Below are 18517 nucleotides of genomic sequence, written 5' to 3'. Positions count from 1 at the left end.
GAGGAAATCTGCATGTGGGTAATACCAAAGTTTATGGCATGGAAAATTGGTCCCGCATAAGCGAATTTGCATATGAGGATTTGGGGCTCCACCTGCCACTTGTCTGAGTATGGAAAAAATACCGTTGGCCTGCTCGATAGTCAACCTTACAAACTATATCATTTTAGATTACAAATACAAATAGGAAACACGGATTAAGCAATAACCATGAATCAATAAGAAAGGCGATAGATATATATATACCAGAAAACTACTTCCAAATTTCCCTGATTTTTAATCGTTAAGGAATACCGGAAAGTGATTCCACTTTTCACGTATTTAGCTGAACTATCTCACGTGCTATAGAAACGTCAAATTGAATTTTATTTCAATTAACAAAACTATTTCCCTCCCCCTGGACTAACCAATAACAAAACCAGATAAACTCAATGAATGTTGCACGCTATCCAACATATCTGGATTCCGGATTGGCCGGCAGCATTTTCAATTTGGCCAACTGAAAAACAATTCCGACCAACACTGGTGGTAAAGGAGTCCAAGGATTTCAGTTTAGCTTTTATAGTACATTTGGTGGCCATGGCTTTTAAAATTAAAAGTAAAATTCGCTATTAAGATAAAGCCTACTTTGACTGGCTTTTAGTATAATGGCCCAACAGTGGGGGTGGTTCGAAGGGGGTCTAAAAGTTAATTAAAAATTGCTGGATTATTATACAACAGCAATTAGCAAAAACATATTAATATCAGAGAAGGAAATTGTTTGTATAAGCACGCTGGTGCCTACCCTTCTCAAAGGACCATTTCAAAGGGCCTGAGCACTAGGGATTTTTCTTTAAAAACTAAGCATAAGTTAATTCATATGTCGTCTGAAATTTTATGTTAAATAAATCAGTTCTGTGTACTGTTCTTATCATTTCAAAGTTGTATTATAAAAATATTATTAAAGATAGTAAAGCGCTCCAAGTCTTTGCCATAAAAAAAGGCATTTTTGAGAAGTAATTTGTTTGCCAGGGTATTCAATCGGTGTGTTTAATTCGATTTCGAATCGCTTGGTTTGCTGTTCATATTTTGACATCATATGTCATGTAACAGTAACTGGCCGCAGTTTATTGCCGGTTTTGGTGTTGTGTTGGTGTTGAAGTGGATGCTGTTTTGCCGGCCCATGGAATCGAGGATCGGCGCATTACTGCCGCCCATGTGACACTCCCACATACTCCCATACTGGCCGACACACAGGTATCTCTCCGCCTGTCTTGTGTGTGCGCGCGCTAGTCGGCCCAGACAGCCGGGCAACCCAGAGCCGGGCATCGGATCTGGGGACTCGGAGACCTCGGGACGTGAACACACCCATGGGCAGGAGCAGGACAAGAGGGGAAATTCGGGGCAGGAGCAGTCAAGCGATCTCGACCAAGTGACAGGAAATGCAATTTGAGTGCGCTAAACTTTTGACTGCGTTTAGCTTTTGATAGGCGAAAGTACACAAGTCTATTGGGGCATAGTACACATATGAATTTCATGTCTCTTTTTCTGCCAGTTTTTGTGGGTGTTGCCGCCTCAGTGGGCGTACTCGCAGTGAAATATCTTTGATTTTAATTGGAATTGCTTAATTAAGTGCGCGAATTTGTTTCATGCCATTAGGAGCGGTGAACTTTGTAGTCTAGAGAGGGGTGATTGAGTTCAGATTTTAATGGTTGGGGCCAAATAACTGAAATGAATTGGGCCGAGAGTCAAGACCTCATTGAATAAAATATCAAACAAATTGTAAAAGTCGGAACGACCAAAGTAATTGGTAATATATCATAAGTTTTATTCAATTTTGTTTAGTGGAATTTGGAGGCCTGGGCAAAAGTTCAACTCGTAGCTTCTCTTGGTAGCGCTTAGGACCTGCACCCATTCGGATTTTCACGAAGCTCCCCGCACCTCTGCTCTGAGGGCTCACTTTTCGCTAAAACACGTACTCAGACGGGGAAATTGTTGACTCGCACCTTCCCTTCTGTCTCAAGAGTTCCGCACCATCTGCACTCGCTGCTCGGCGAAGTCAAGCACATGTTACGTGCCAACTTCTTGCCTACTTCAGCTGGAGAAAAAGTTGCCGTATCATTTAAACTGCCGCTTCGTTGTTTACGCACCGGCAGAAACAACAACAGAGGCGCAGACAGCGGTACGGCCAACGAAATCATTTGAAGTGCATAGATCAAAGTGACCGAGGCGCCAGGGCACAGTGTTGGTTTTCCGGATTTCTCTGCGCGCCGGTGGGATTTCCTTTTGCCTTTAGGCCAGGCGGTCGTCTCTGACCTTAGACAACCTGGCACACGTTGCGGGGGACTGGTTTTTCGAATCAAAATTGCCAAATACATACGGAAAACGTGACTCTAAGCTGGAGCCAGAGTCAATAATCCTGAGACTTTTGAGTTTTGAAAACTACATAGATACATTTTCAGCAGTTAATCCCTTGAATCTATAGGTTATTTCTATTCCCTTAGAGAAACCACAAACTTTCCTAACTTTGGCCTTGCAATTTGTCATCGTTTCAAAGCGGATATAAGAGTATATATAAGATATATAGATACATTTTCAGCAGTGAATCCCTTGAACCTATAGGTTATTTCAATTCCCTTTGAGAAACCACAAACTTTCCTAACTTTGGCTTTGCAATTTGTCATCGTTTCAAAGCGGATATAAGAGTATTGCCTTTGTTTATTTTCCTAATCTAAAATGCACTCTTTGATAAGGCTTAAAACTTTTCAACGCAAGTTATTTGTATATTTATTTTTGGTATTTTTCGCTGTCGCAACATGCTGAGCAACACCTTTATAAACATTTTTGCAAACGATATTTATGAGAGTTTTGGTGGGGGCCGAATTAATGCTGCATTTAAGCAAAGGAAAAATAATTTTTTGGCATTTTTCGATCTGAGTTTTTTTTTTTCGATTTAGCTCTTGCCCTCGCCAAACTAGTTTTCGGTAATCAGATTTAATGAAAATTGAATAATAAATATTATCTGGCGTGCAATCGCGCAAGAGAAAAATTGCTGAAAACTGCATTAATAATTTCCATTATTATTTTCAGACACCCAGAAGTGCTGGCAAAATGTATGGATAGATAGAGTGTTTGGATTCAATTTAATTTTCTTTGGAACCCTAAAATAGTATCTTTTGGTTTATAATTAGGATAGAAATCAATTACTAAAAATACAACAATAAATAGCAAACGAAATAGGCCTTAATAAATCATTTCACAACCAGTCTAGGTACCACACACAAACGAAAAGCCCTTGGCCAATTGAACTTTAATCCGAAAATTTCAACAAATGACTGCCGCGGGCCTTACAGTTTGTGAGCCACTGCAGCTTAATGTCAGACTTGAAATGCGTCTGAGCCGATAAGATTGACACTTGCATTTGTCATTCGGCTCGTTTGTTTGTTTGTTGTTTGAGTTTGTTTGTCCGTCCATTTGCCTCGCTAATAACAAGTTTCGTTACAGTATTTCTCCAGAGAGCTGGTCCAACCTAGCAACTCCCTGGCCCCCTTCCTCCCTCCCGAGCTGGGCTTAGCATTTTCCAGTTTTTGTTTATATTTTTTGTTGGTGCTTTTTCCGTGATTTTGGGTTTTATGTGCAATTAGCGAGCGCATTGTTTGTTTGTTTGTTTTGTGTGGCACGTTTCATTGTAATTAAAAAATCGCCGTTTTGCCGCTCAATATCTTGACTTGGCCAGTTCCATGGTCTACTGCCAAAAGAAACTCCTAATACGACCATGTTAGGTAAGTGTTGCTCAGTCATGCTTAGGATTTTCATTTGGGTTTCGGTTTTCCACGGTACGGAAAACCAGGGAAAGGTAGGTAATTTCAGTTCAATAAGCCAATAGGTTACAACAACTTTTTGGTTTTGTTTTTAGGAACTAAAAGTAAGATAATTTTTAGTAATTTGTAATGTTTGATGCTCACATCTTTGTCTTAAAGAAGGTTATTCTGGTTTTTTTTGGTTACGGTGACTTTTGGTTATGGTGACTTTTGGCTTTAGTAATTAGATAAAGTTTTTGTAAATGTATAAATAACTCAACCTACAGGATAAGGAACTGATTTCTTTTCTAGGTTGGTAAAATGGAAATAAATAATGTGGCTTTGTAAGCTTTCAAGTATTAATTAAATTATTCCGAGAAAGGATTAGGTAAACAAGTCTTAGGAATATTCTATGTTATGTAAAAATCTAGTTTTCCCAAAATACTTGGTCCTACCTAAACACAAGTTTTGAGAATTTCGATTAGACGCAAGTTGAAGACCTATGAAATGACTTTTTGAAAGCCAACATTTACAATATAAATATATTACTCATATGTGAGGAAATACCAAGTAGTGTCTGTGCTCCAAGTGGAGAGAATGCCATTCAGAGTCCCTGCCGGGCGCGACATTACACACCAATGAGCAAAATGTCCGCAGGCCGACCACCACTGTTTGATCCCCCTCGACCCTGCCTCAAGATGCCAGATTCGTGCTGGTTAGGGGCGATGTCTGGGGCCTGGGACCAGGGATCTGGGATGCCTGGACTCGCCGAAATGCTAATTGAACGGCATGCCGAGGAGGCGTGGTCTATTAATGTGCGGTAGCCTGGCCGCAGTTTCGCAAGCTACTTTTCCACCCCAGCTGTATGTTTTTATGCATTTTAAAGTGTGTGTAATTTGATTTTCTTGCAAATTTGTTGAGTGATTCGATTACATAAGCCAAATAAAAAAGAAACTGCGAAGAGAAAATCAATAAATTACGGCAGTCGCCGAAAAATTGATGCTGGTAGAGTTGTTTTTCTTTTTTTCCCAATGGAATTTTGTAGCTGCATTTGCACAGTATCTCTTAAACAAGATTTCTGATGGAGTTTATGTTTGTCACCTGATTTGAGACACAGAATTGCCTAATATATTCATAAGCAACCAAATAAATAATATTATTTGAATACTTGTACATTATTGACATTTTCTGGTGATAAGAAACTGATTGTAGTTTCTTAAAGTGATTTATTACAATTTGAGTAAAAGGGATTTGAATTGAATATAATTAACAAGTACTAACGATAACGGAAATGCCTAGAGTTGTCTTTTGGTGAAAGTATATTTCGTGTTTTATTTTCAATGTAGTATTGAATTAAATTGAAACCAGTTGGAAACTAAAAACTCAGCCAATCATTCATGCTTCTTTTATTATAATAGCATTCATAGTCTTCCTTACAGGATAGATAACGATGCAAATACTGACATTTCCTTAATTTATAAGTTTAAAACTTGAGGAGTTAGGAAGACAAATAAAATCAAATCAAATAAAATCCTATCATAAAATGTTAATAAAATATTTAAATTTCATTAATCTAGCAATTCCCTTGGCTCATAAAAACAAAAACTGGTATCCTCTCTGACACCTTTCAAATCCCGCTTCTCGCCAAAATCGAAGTTAATTGCTCTGACCAATTAGGCAAGCTTTCTACGCGTACCGCCGCCGGGGATAATTACTGGACTTCGACTTGGACATGGTGATGAAGGCGCCAGTCGCGGTCTTGGCATCCATTTAACCACATTAACTACCATAAGACGCTGTGAATGCTACTTTTATTGGCGTAATTAACACCTTTTCCTGGCGACAATTAAACGCAATTGCAGTTGGCTTACCACGGTGCCTGCTGCGCGGCGTAGTCGAGGATCGCAGGGGTATAAAGTGCTGCTGCTGCGTGTATATCGATCCCGATCCTGGTCCCGTTCCTGGGAGCAGACCCGGCGGGCAGGGCGGTATGGGTCCTAGGTTGCTGTACACCAGGACGTTGCGGCCCGGCTGGATAAGAAGATGTTGCTGCTGCTGCTGCAGGGTTAGGTTGCCCAGCAATGTTCGTTGCTGCTGTTGCTGCTGCTGGTGATAGTAAGCGGGGACAACGGCAAAGCCGGGCTGCTGGTGTAGCTGCGGGCGTGGAGTCACAGCCACGACGTGCACTTGCTGCTGCTGCTGCTGGCTGAGGTGTACTCCGGCCACATGTTGCTGTTGCTGCTGCTGCTGGAAGCTGGAGTGCAGGCGCGTATGATAAACTATTGGCTGCTGGGGCATCTTTGGTATCAGTGTGGCCGTCGTGGCGGCTACGGTGGCCACTGTGGTGGTGCGCGTGGCATGGGTTGCGTTGCGTCGATAGGGATGCAGACGCAGCCGGCGCCTCCTGCCCGCGGTGGAGTTCCAAGCTGGCTGGCCGGGGAACTTGCGGCGCAGTTTTCGCCGCACTGGCGTGATAGTGGTAGCTGCCGCCGCCGAGGCGAAAGTAACTGCTCCCGATCCAGCGCCCGCTCCCGAGGCGGTGGCAGTTGCCGTGGCCGTTTGGATGATTTCATTGAATTTTGTGCTTATGTTGATATTTACACTGCTATTTACACTGGTTCGGTGATGTTGCTGCAGCATGTTGCCCTGGGGCGAAGCCTGTTGCAGCTGCAGCTGCGTTGCTCGCGTTATGCAGACTAGGAAGACGCATAGATGCAGCCACTTGGCGGCTGGCAGAAGTTTTTTGAATTTTCGCGGCTTCGGTGGGGCGTCCGTCATCTTGACAGTTCGTTTGTCAGACTCTGACATTCTCTGTGGCACTTAACGGGCGATTTAACTAGTATTTTATCATTTTAAATAAGTTTCTTAACATTTCGATGTTCACCTTTTCAAAATCATATATATCATTGACCCTTCTGAATGTTGCAATATTTTAGGAACTTCGTAGAAGTTGGCATGAGCTAATCAGCAACCATAGTTGGTAAAATGTTTATTCGAAAGAAAAACACATTCGACAATTTGTAAATAAACAATCAACACTTTACAGTCCCAGTTCATACACAGATGTGTATGCAAGCTAATTAGAGACAAACAAAAATAGCAGAAACTTTTAACAAACAAGTTACAATATGTAGAGCCCTGGCATGTTTATTTGGCTCCAAAATTCGAGGGATCGCTGATCAGAAAATGAATAAACAGCGCGGAAATTCTCAGCCCAGGCCCAGTGGGAGTTCCCTGCCGAAATGGGTCACTCGCCCTGCTGATGCAAATTATTAGATAAATAGGAAGGCATTAGCACAAACAAAATATAGCTGAGGAAACGTCATAAATTTGTTTGGTAATTCTCATAAAGTTCTGCTTGAAAACTTTATTATAAAAGGAATCCGCCGATGGAGCTCGGTGGGACTCTTGAGGGCCGCGAAGCATCCGCTAGACAGTATAAATATTTTCCAGGAAGCCCAGCTGCAAACAAATTCGCATTCTCCATAAACATACACACTCGCGGATATAAAAAACTACAAACGAATCGGATCACTCGAGAACCCGCAGAGGGCGTAAGGTAAAGGAAACCAATGTGAAATCGTGATGTAATAAATTTTCACAGCAAAATATAAAGTAGTTAAGCTGTGAACAACAAAATGCCGGGAGATTTTGTTTGCCTTGATTGTCGGTCTGGTCTGGTCTATAAAAAGCCAATTCCGAATGGCAATGACGCAAACCGAAATCCAAAATCCACTGATGAATAGTGGATCGTAAATAATCAAATATCGACTGACAAATAGCGAAGCGGACGGTCCTGAGCCTGCTAAGCTCACTTGGTACACATATCCACAAGTGGAAAATTAGTTGAAAAAGCTACACAATTTACAACAAAAAGTGAACAAGTTTTTGTTTTCCTTTGAAATTTGGCGGCTTTCGGTTATTTGATCTTTTTGTCTTCTTCTCTTCTTAACAAAACCCCCCCTGAAAAAGAAACATTTTTTCATAATTTTTGTTTTCTTTGGGCATCTTCCGCTTTTTGAGATTTCTTAGTCATTGTCAGAGAGTCTGGGCTTTTTATTTGTTTTTCGGTTTTGCCTGTTCACTTTTTTGAGAAGCCTCTCGGCTACCTAATTTAAATTTCTCACATTACAATTAAATTTGAAGAAAACTTGTTGGGGCATACGCAGCGCAGCGTACAAGAGACTCGACTTTTGGACTCTTTTACGAGGCGGGCCATTTACCTTTCGGTGTAAATTTGAGTGCCATGGCATTCCACATCTGACAGTTTAGTGCCAAATTAATGTAAAATTTTTCAAAAATGTCAGAGCTCAGTGCGTGTATAATTATTTCTCAAATTGGAGCTAATTGAATATGACGGGCGGGCCACGACCAGTTTTCGAGTTGAGAGACTGGCCTGACATGGGTTGGTCCTTTCCTCGGAGAAGAGAAAGGGATTGATATTTGTGAATATCAGTTAATAAATTACAAAGATTCGTTTTAGGTTAGAGAAATTGCCGAAGATGTTGCCTTCCCTATATAACTATATATAAAGTGTTAGAGATTGATTCATTACGAAAGATTCCTCTGATCTCAAGATCTTTGATATCGTTAAAGATTCATTTGAGCGTACTATTAGGAATAATTATTGCTATTAATGCCCTTGCCAGATCTAGTGATAAATCAGGAGATTCCACCAAAGAACCTGATCCCCTTCCACCCTATATTTCTTCGGATGACCCCATTTTGGAGCTCTGGAAACCTTTCTCCAAGCCTCCCGCTGAGTGAAAATGCATATGTACATGTGTCCTACATCATCTGAGTAATCTCACTGATCTAAACAGCGAAAGAGATCGAAATGGAGCTCATCAACAACGAAGCAAACCCAGTGGAGTGCTTCCTCGTTCTGGTAAAGTTAAATTGCTGGAAAAAGAAATATTTTCATAAGGTGAATTTATGACGGAACACGGACTAAATGTGTTTGCTGATCTGGTAGTCCGCGGGGCTCCATATCAAGTCATTAACACATTTTCCAATTTACGGAGTGAAAAACGAAATCGTGTCTCGACAAACAATTCAATTGCAATTATGCAATAAAGATTGGAAACCGAAGACCAATGGAAGCGAAGCCATTTCTCTGTGCGAATCAACATGTGGCCACGTCCAGTTGGAGGCTGATCAAACGGGTCAGCAGGGGGTTGCTCCAGGGGCCGAGCACTGGGGGATAGTCAAATACTTTATGGCGGTCTTTGCTTTTCCACTCCAGTCCTCGCTCCCCCCCGCTTCTGGAGCCGCATGATGAAGGCGTTAAATGATGAGTTTCCCGGTGGAATGGCCCGTTTGCGAGTTTCTGGCGTGAATTGTGAACACTCGGACATGTGCAAAGTGTTCAGCAGTTTTGTTAAGTGGGTTACATTTAATGAAGATGTGTATGGCAAGATGCAGGCTGCGAACAGCAAACCTGCAGGCAGGTGAAAAATCTCTTGGCTGTCAAAAAAGAGAACATGCTAAAGGCTTTCTTATGGCAAATAAATACTAATCAGATTTTAAATGATTTAACTTTTTCTAAGCTATTTCAGATACCTTTTAAAGGCTCTACAAAAATACAGAATTTTCTTCTTCCACTAAATTTATAATTTATGTGAAACTGATCATTAAAATAACCTCTTCTCGAGAGAAACCAAAATAAAATCTTTTATAAAGTAGCTCTTTAAGTGCAAAACAGGAGCAAATATGTCAGTTTCCATTATCAAATATTTCTAAACAACCAAATTAGTTGAAATTTGATATTCGAAACTCCCAAAAAGTCAGTCATGCGTTAAGACGAGCCGCCGTCTAATTACGTAGAATTGTCACTGCTAATTAGAACAAATACGACAGAGTTGAGGCGACACCTTCGAGACGCTCATTGTCAAGATAAATTGCGAAAAAATACGGAATATGTTGCGATACCATACCAACAATGTTGCGGTGCAATCAAGTGGGCAAAACGAGTTTCCGACACTCGTTACAGTAAATTTCGGGCTCAGACTAAGAAAAATGGCAACACACTTGGCCAGGGGACAAAGCCCAGTAGCCACGCATGCATCGAAAAGGGGAAAATGGAAATAATGAACCAACATAAGAAATGACTTAATCGCTGGCGGCTTGTTAACCCCGGCCTAAGGCCCCTCTGCTAATATGCAAGTGAGCAGCTGACGGGGTCCAATGCCAGACGGGGTCTTTAAGTAGCTGCGCAAATAGAGATTTACTGCAATTTACTCGAAGGCCCCAACCCATGACGGCTAGTTAATAATTTCTGAGGCCCCCGAAACGCGAATCGTTTGCAGATTGTACGTTCACTCCGGATCGGAGAGGAAGGCGGCTCAGACCACCGTCAGCGCCTTTGAGGAATTGCATAATTATAGCACTTTCCGGCCGTCCAATGACTGCTTTATCCGCATTCCTGAGTGCCCCTCCTAGGTTCGATATAATTTGTTTAAGAATCTCCTTTCCCTAACTTCATCGCAATCGATTGTTTGTTCATTATCTCGGGCATATGGTTACCGGCTAGGCAGAGTTACGAGTACTCGATAGTTTGTCTTTGCTTAAGGAAATTTTTTAAGAATACTTTTAACGTTACTGAACATTTTTGTTCAGTCTTAAGAAGATTAACCAAATTCTAGAGCTTCAAACCATTTTATCAATTAATTTAATTTAAATTAAATATAATTTTTAGTAACTGAATAAGGTCCTGTTTCTTAAGTATCATCGTTTTTAATGAGTTTAACTAGGCTCTAATATAATAATTGCTAAGAATGCACTTTGTTAGTCTTCAACTGATTAGAGTATTGCTTGTTCCGTATGCCAAAGACCCATTTCCCTTGGCTCGTTTCTGCCATTTTCTACCCTGAAGGAGCGTTTAAGAGTCGTCCCCTCGTCTAGACTGAAGAGAAGGCAATATTTGTACATTGTAAAAGCATGATACTGATCTTGATGGCTAAGATCGCACACAGCATGATCAGAGCGGAGAGCCAGAGCTTGCAGGATGGCTGAGAGTTCGTCTAGTGGAGAGTTCAAGCCAGTTGCATTGTTTAACTTTGACTTTGACTCTGTGTCAGTTGGGTCTTCCTCGACAGCAATCACTGATCGTGGCTGCCGCCTTCGAGAGAGCTATGAGTGTGCATCTGCAGTACGTCGAGTGATCAATGGTGTGTGTCGTGGCCATGGGAAAAGGGTTGCGACTCCCGAGGAGTTAGAGCGTGGAAAGTGGCACTCGTTATGCATATGCATCGATGGCACTTGCTCCGATTCACAGACCAGCAGCTGCGAACTTTCAAACTGCCATCTGCCTGGAAGCTCTTGAGTAAACAATCGAAACTAAATGTGCAAAGTGCACAGTTTTCAGTCAGAGAATGACATAAACAATGCGCGAATCAGATGACCCGAACAGACAGTTCAGCAATTAAGATTTATGGACCTGGCTTAGATTTTATGGGAGGTCCTTTGATCGATTCAAGTGCGATATGGTCTTGGAATTCGGGGCAATCACTTGAGAAGAAAAAAAAGGCAGCCATCGGGAGTTGTGTCCCAACATCGAGTATGTGGGGTTGTCTCTTTATCTGGAAGATAGGGTATGATGGCTTTCCTATATTCTGATCCCTGCTGGAATAGCCAAAGGTTTATTTTTACCCAATTCTGGCTTTGGTATATGCAAACACAAATGATCATCGCCCGCCGCATAATCACATTTATGATCGTTCGCCTCGCAGAAATCAAATTATAGGGTACTCAAACTTCGAACTCCCGCAGGCTATCCTTGATGTTCAATGCCAATTTAAGCATTTTCGTTGGCGGTCTCCCTCTCTGGTTTTTGCCTGATCTTTGATCTACAATTTGAAACGCCGAACCAGAGTTTTGCAGGGCGGCCGTTAGATCGAACGCGATGCGATCTTTTATTTAGGGAGTAGGAACTTGTTTTTGCCCCGACCGAACCGAACCGAACCGCAGAGCGGGCTGGGAAAACAATGGACAGGCGCCGCTTTCAAGTTCAATGACGACGAATGCGGCGACGATCCTCCAGATCGATCCCGGAGCGGGTCTAATTGGGTCAGCCGGTCCTCGGGTTCGGAGCCGTTTAATTGGATTACCGCCTTTTGATTAAGGCCCCGCGTTGCCTCGCTATACTTTTGGCAACACGCGCCCCAATCTTTTTCGAGCTTCAGCTGAGACATCGATCGTAAATTTTCGTACAACTGGGCGTGAGTTTTGCAATAGAAATAGACTCATTTGAATGCGACATACTAGGCGTAGGGCCGGCCTTTGTTTGCGGAACCACTCAAGTGCGGCGCATTCCAAACTTATCACAAAGCAAACCTTTCTGGGCCGAACGAGTAATTCCACTGATGGAAAACTCATCTCGGGGACACCAGCGTCTTGTAAATGTTATCTACTCGCACTACTTGGGCAAACAGGGTTTCGAAGACAAAAGGCAACTACTGTCGAGATTTCCGGGGAACGCGGAGCAAATGGCTGTTGGAGTGGAAAGTGGAAAAGTGGAAAGAAAAAGAGGGCCAAACCGAGTGGCCATGTGGCCCCAGGTTGCAACTCTATTAGCATTCCCAGAACCAGAAACAAGAAAGTCCACGCTGCTCATCCATAAATCTGATCGCTGCTCCCAGCACTGCAGCCCATTAATCATCATGATGTCCCAGTCCAATCATCACTTGCGGCTGGCCTGCCACTAAATATGTGGACCTCTGGGGCTTCCGCTAATGAGTTATGGGCCTTGTGGCTTTGCGTAATCATTTCGGCTATTAGCGGTCCACTCACTGATTTGTACTTTTAATTAAGCGGCTTTTATTGCCATCTGGCCGAGGCGGAGGTGTCTCCTTAGGCCGCCACTCATCAGGCCAGCTGCCGGTAATTACACATGTAAATCCACATGAGCAGAGGCGTCTATTATAACGAGGTTGGGAGCCTTGGGCAATCTAAAATCTACCTTAAAATGAAGCGTGAACAAGCTCCAGAAGTAAAGCGAAGCTCAACAAGGGCCCTCAGTAAGGGAAAATCTATTACATTTTATTTCAGCGATAGGAGTTGTACTTATTTAGTCAAATTGAGAGAGTTTTGAGTAAAGTTTTTTAATTATTTATATATTTTTTAGGTAAAAATATTGCAACATTGGGATAGGTTAAAGATTGAACTGTTGGTTTCACTTGTATCCACCTTTTTCACATTTTATATATATTTTGAATAAATATTTATAGTTTTCTTCAGCAATCCTATTTGTCAAGAAAACACACACATTCTATTATAAAACTGTGGGCGTGTCACGATCGCCAGATATCGCACACCGATGAGCGATCATCAAATCAATTTTCTTTCTTTGCATTGCAAATTTTTCGTTATCATCCTTGGGAAATCGACGATGCGTCCGCGCTGCACAAATCAACATAATTGCCCCCGACAAAAGGCGCACTGAGCGGCGAAGAACCGACGAGGAGCCAGCTCGGACGGGGTGGGGCACGGCACCGACTGCTGCCCCAAGTTGCAAGTAAGGTGAAGCGCCAGTCACGTCGCGATCGCGGCGCGTGCGTCGCAAATCAAGTGCAAAAATAGATCAATCAAGCAATCAATCCGTCCAATCGCTCTCGGCCAACTCCCTGGCACTCGAACCGACCGGGCAGCCTCGCGCGCGATTTCCACCGGTGGAAATCAATCGAAATTCACCCAAATCAATGTCAACATATTACTGCTGAATCGATTTTTCCTCTTTCTGTCATTTCCCCAGAAGTGCACGGCGCACACAAAATACAAAGAAAAGACTCTTTTCCTTTGGCTTATTTCTGCACTCGGCCTGGCCCGTTTCCCACACCAGCACACACGCGTTATTTGATCGCGGCTCCGCTCGCTTTCCATGAATCCAACCGCGCGCGACGTCTCATTGCAACCAACTGACTTCGTTGGGGATCGGATAGGTTGTCTTGGGGCCCCAAAGTTGGCGCTTCGAACTTGTTGGGAGTGGTTGCAAGACGCTGCACAGTGGCGAAGAATAGGTTTTGTTCCAGTCTATCTGATTTTATATTACACCTAAAATCAAGTTGAAAAGCTACAGTCAAAGCTGACTGTGATATACTTGGTACGCCAAGCATCAAGATTGTATAATTAATCTCAAAATTATGAAAAAGTATAATAAAACAGGTCAGAAAGTAGAAGATAAGGTTAAAAATTAAGACAAATATTGATAGAACACCAAAAAGGAACCCAAATGTAACTGGGAACATGTTACCAATCCAATTTTAGACATTTCTTAATTGAAACAGACACAGAAACTTTATTGTCTAATACCTCCCATGTTTATTAACCAACCAAATACCTAATTCACTTGTCTTTAAATGTTTAAGCGATAGAGCTACCTCTTAAAATGTAATTTCCATTTCAAAGCTTCAATGCAGTTGTAATGGTAAAATTTTAAAATCAAATTTGGTACCGCTGGCTTTATTATCTCTGAGATGTGTTGTTGCCTAAATCGAATCGACTGCTGTTGCTGTTGTGCTCTGTGGGTACAATGGAAAATTATGTGTTCCACATCACTGCCCCTTTAGTAATTGAGATAGTTAATCTGCACGTTCAATTATATATTTTATAAATCATAGATTAATAAGCCATTTTCTATAAGATGAACACTTATTAATAATAATATACACAGTTCCCCTGTATAGTTCCTTTGTTTAGCAAAATATGTTGACACCCAAAAAGGCTGACAATTTATAAAATACGAAACTATGTCGTTACATTTTTATAATTATAACTCAAGTGGTTAATCAATAATGATATACTTAATATTAAATATTAATTTAAATACTCCCTATGTATCTAAGATAATACTTTGTTGAGGTCTCGGAATGATAGCTCTTAATATAATATTAAAGATATGGTATACATAGTTATTTCAGAATTTTCTTTCTTCAAGCAAACAATATATAATAATCATAAGCAACCTTCCTCATATCTGATATGATTTCAATCATACTTTATTCGTAAAAAGTTAAGCCAACGAAACATTATGCATCCGACTGCGTCCCACTAAATTCTTGAAAAATGCTTCTCCTGCAGCTGCGTGATGCAATGGAGAAAAGTAAAAGAGGAAAGATCCAAAGCCGGGACAGGAGAACAACATCAACGCGAAACCGACACAAGGAAAACATCTAGCAATTTTTCCATAATCAGCCAGTGAGCTACAAATAGCTCTTGGCCGGGGTTGTCTGCATATGGGCACCGCACCTTGCTACCAGCAGCGACTGAGATACTCCGGCAATCCGCACCAGACATGGCCAGACTGGCGGGCAGCGAGATCTGGCCTACGACTGGGCCTTTTACACTTGGTGGAAAGAAACATTCCATGTCACAAACGCAGTTATTTATGCGCTTCAGACCGGACAGCACGGACGGACAGGCATTACCGACTGCCGGCAGTTTTCCTGACATTGTCACATGAACATGTCGCGTTAACCTTTCGTTTTGTGGCCAAAGCCAAAGCTACAGCCAGAGCCAGAGCCGAAAAGAAACCACAGGAGGCCGTAAGCTTTATGCATGTGGAATCAAACGCACAGAAATTATTATTCCTTTCTATGAAGACAACTGTCAATATTTTAATTGCCGCAGTTCTGAGCAAAAAATGAAAAACAAAAACTAAATGCAGCCAGTTTGAGTCCGACTTCGAGTCCGATGCGTGTGTCCGCATTCTGTGTGCAGAGAGCAGCAGGAAAATTCATTTTTCTTTCCTCTCCTCAGTGGTCGAAGCTTCGATACTGCCTGGCTATCTGGCTGGCTGGCTACTTTTTCCAATAAAGCAAATCGTCTTGGAAACGTGCCAGGCATTTTAAGATCGCCGAGTGGCGAGTGAACCAAAGTGGCTCTCCGGGTTTCATAACCTTTTTGTCACCAATTAGTTAGGCTGCGTCTAAGTGAGCTATAAAAGTGTCAAAAAACAAAATACTGAAGAAAATCCGAAAAACTTGCTCTGAATTATGTGCCATAATCGAACGAGTGTCGCATAATGAAAAGCCTGGAATTAGCATTTTCTGATTTCTTTTCCTCTGAATTGTCGCAGACTAGGCAGAAAACTTAATTAGGAAATTACGTATGCCTCTGGGTGCATTTCTAGGGTGTGTTTTCCCACTATTCTCAAGTGGTGGATGTGCCCTACAGCCAGATGGAGGTCTGCTCTACATAGCAACACGTGCGAGAGTGCAGCCGAAAATAAAGCTCTTTGTTGATCTTATCAGTAGAAGAGAAAAATTGAATTAATTAAAAATCTAAAAGAAGAAGATCCATGCCACTTCAGCTATGGAATGAAACAAGTGTATAATTTTGAGATAATATATAAGGTAGTAATACAGAAATTCCTTTGCGAATGATATTACAGGTAACGAGGACATCACTTTAGAGGTTTTATGTCAGAAACGTCACAGTCAAGCCTACAAAAAATGGGGGAAAAATGCACTTACTCCGAGAACCATACGCAAATCTCATAAACCCCCAACTGCAAGGTAACAAAGAGTAAGGCAAAGATTCAAATCAGCCACAGATTTGCTGCGGTCCGCGTTAAGACTAGAGGAAAAGCGGCAAAAGCGGAGAATATGAAAAACTTGGAAAACGCTTTGGCTAGAAACAGGAAATCCTACACACAGCCTTCTTGGCTGTGCAGCAAATTATCAAAACGCCAACATCTTTTTGACAAACTGCGAACCGAACCGCAACGATCCTTCCCCCGTGCGTTCCCTTCCCGTCGATCCAATGCCAAAATCCCCTTGGTGGTCTCGGGACACACATTTCTCAGTTCTCAATTCTCATTGCTCATCGGAGGAGAACGAACGCGAGTCGCGCTTAAGACAACTTTTCTCTGATTTGCTGCGATCGCAATCGGCCATGGGGCTCCGAATACGTTCCAGTTCCCCCTGCCTCTCCAGGAGAGTTTCGGAGGTCCATTACATGGCTCGTTTGGGAGATCGCTTTGACGATTGACGAGCCTCACCGTAATTTTTCATGCAATGATCTTTCTTTTATGGCGTCCCCGGCTCGGTCGTCATTCAACGCATCGTTGACCTATTGAACCATAATGCCGCATCGCCACGGTGCACATGTGCCGCAGAAGGATCGGAGCTCGGTGCAAGGTCTCTAAACCCTTTCTCCCCTCCCCACCACTCCAATCCTGTTCGGCAACCACTAGGAACCTGTTCCCGCCGCTACTTTTCCCGCATGAATCATTATTTGTTGTGCCCAGTCGAGGATCGCTGCCACGGGGCGGGAGTGGCGGCAGGTTCCCTGTTCCTGGCCACAGACAGCTGCAAGTTTGGCCAGCTGAGAGCCGCTGGGTGCAGGCGAAGCATCCTCGTTGGCGATCAGTTGTGATTGATACTATTTATTGGTTGTTTTGGCTTTGGCCCGTCCACAGAGAGATCCGCCAGATGAATCGGATGCAACGCATCTCGTACGGCAGGGTTGTCAGACTCTCCAACAGAAATGTTGGATTGGAAATTTATGGTATATGTAAGTCTCTTAAAAAGAGATAATTATTAACTGGTTGATGGGAGACATCTTTGGAAAAAAATCTGTTAAAATTATAAAATATTTTTCAAGCCATTGCCATATTGACAACCTTGGCAACCCTGCACTGATCTCACGTTATTCTTAAATACAGTCAATCGGTTTCCCTCTTGAGCACTCTCCCCATCTAGTAGACCATCCTTCTTCCTTCCCGATCTCCCGCGTTTATTGAGGCCTTAGCTATTGATGAAAGAATTTCACTAGTGGCTCTCCTAGTAGTTTTTTTTTCAATTTTCCAACTCCTAGGTAGTTTGGAGGCAATATTATAGATTAGACTCGTGCACACCGACTTCCATGTTTATCTACGGACACGTATCCCCTGTATCCGGCGTGGAGCGTGCGAAAAAGTGGGCGTCGTCAGGTTGGCGCAATCTTTGACCTTTTGATCTTGTTTCCACAGCCAACGTTTTTTCCCTTTTTTGGCCAATGTGTTTCTAGCCAGGGGCAAGTTTTTGGTGGTTGCAACTGTTGCATAGCCGTAGTTGCTGCAACTGTTGCAACTTCCTTTGCGTGTCAAGTGCAAATGCATTAAGTTTTGACGTTGGCCAAATGTTGGTGTGTTGCCTGTTGCATTTCTCCGCAGCTGTCGTCTTGATTTTAATTGATTTTTATGCGGCGTGCTGAAATTGGCGGTAAAATCTTTTTTTTAAGTAGCGAGAGAACGTGTTGCTATGAGTCGAAAGTTAATCTTAGCTCTTGGTAGCGGGAGCCTGGTCAGGAGTTGGTTAATGACTGTCCTTTTGTAAGTTATATTGAGGAGATCTACTTTATAATACAGATACAACGATCTAAATCTATGTTAGTTTGCGATTGTGAAGTTCTAATGCTAAAGACAGACAGATCTTCTTTTCAGAAATAACATATTTTACGGTTTAACACAGACACTTCCCAACTATATGAGATTTTAGACTGATATAAACTTGAAATGTTCAAGCAAATGTCAAGTTGGACTCCTCTCTAACCATTACCCTCTACTTACCATATTCAACCCAAACACAGCCACGGATTTATGGCGCCTGTCATCATTGAAATTAGCAATTTTGTTTAATTGCAATTTACTTTTATTGGGCAAACAACAATTTCCGTTGGCGATGCCAACTCCAAATGGATTGCCCGGCGATCTCTGCCGTTTGCGTTGTTAATTGCACTTGTGATTTACGTAGTCGATTGTC

At 42.2% G+C, this 18517-nt stretch overlaps 1 protein-coding gene across 4 annotated transcripts in view; it reads right to left on the bottom strand.

Annotated features, from left to right (window-relative positions):
• The window catches only part of wb (wing blister), a 67741-nt gene that overhangs the window by 13466 nt on the left and 35758 nt on the right, over positions 1-18517 (bottom strand). The window contains exons 1-2 of one of the 4 annotated variants that reach the window (XM_017166446.3): positions 12963-13791; positions 5648-6660 (exon numbers count right to left, since the gene is read on the bottom strand). The exons of 2 other annotated variants lie outside the window; for them this stretch is intronic. In XM_017166446.3, coding sequence (XP_017021935.1) covers positions 5648-6584 — 937 coding nt within the window. In that variant the 5' untranslated portion in view covers positions 6585-6660; positions 12963-13791. Of the gene's footprint in view, positions 1-5647; positions 6661-12962; positions 13792-18517 lie in introns of those variants that run through there. One more of the 4 variants, XM_070283812.1, reaches the window with a different exon arrangement.

The sequence above is a fragment of the Drosophila kikkawai genome, chromosome 2R (genome assembly GCF_030179895.1).
Source record: "Drosophila kikkawai strain 14028-0561.14 chromosome 2R, DkikHiC1v2, whole genome shotgun sequence".
NCBI classification, from domain to species: Eukaryota; Metazoa; Arthropoda; class Insecta; order Diptera; family Drosophilidae; genus Drosophila; species Drosophila kikkawai.
Note: the sequence above shows the minus strand (reverse complement) of the source record. Positions and strands in the feature narration are given on the sequence as shown.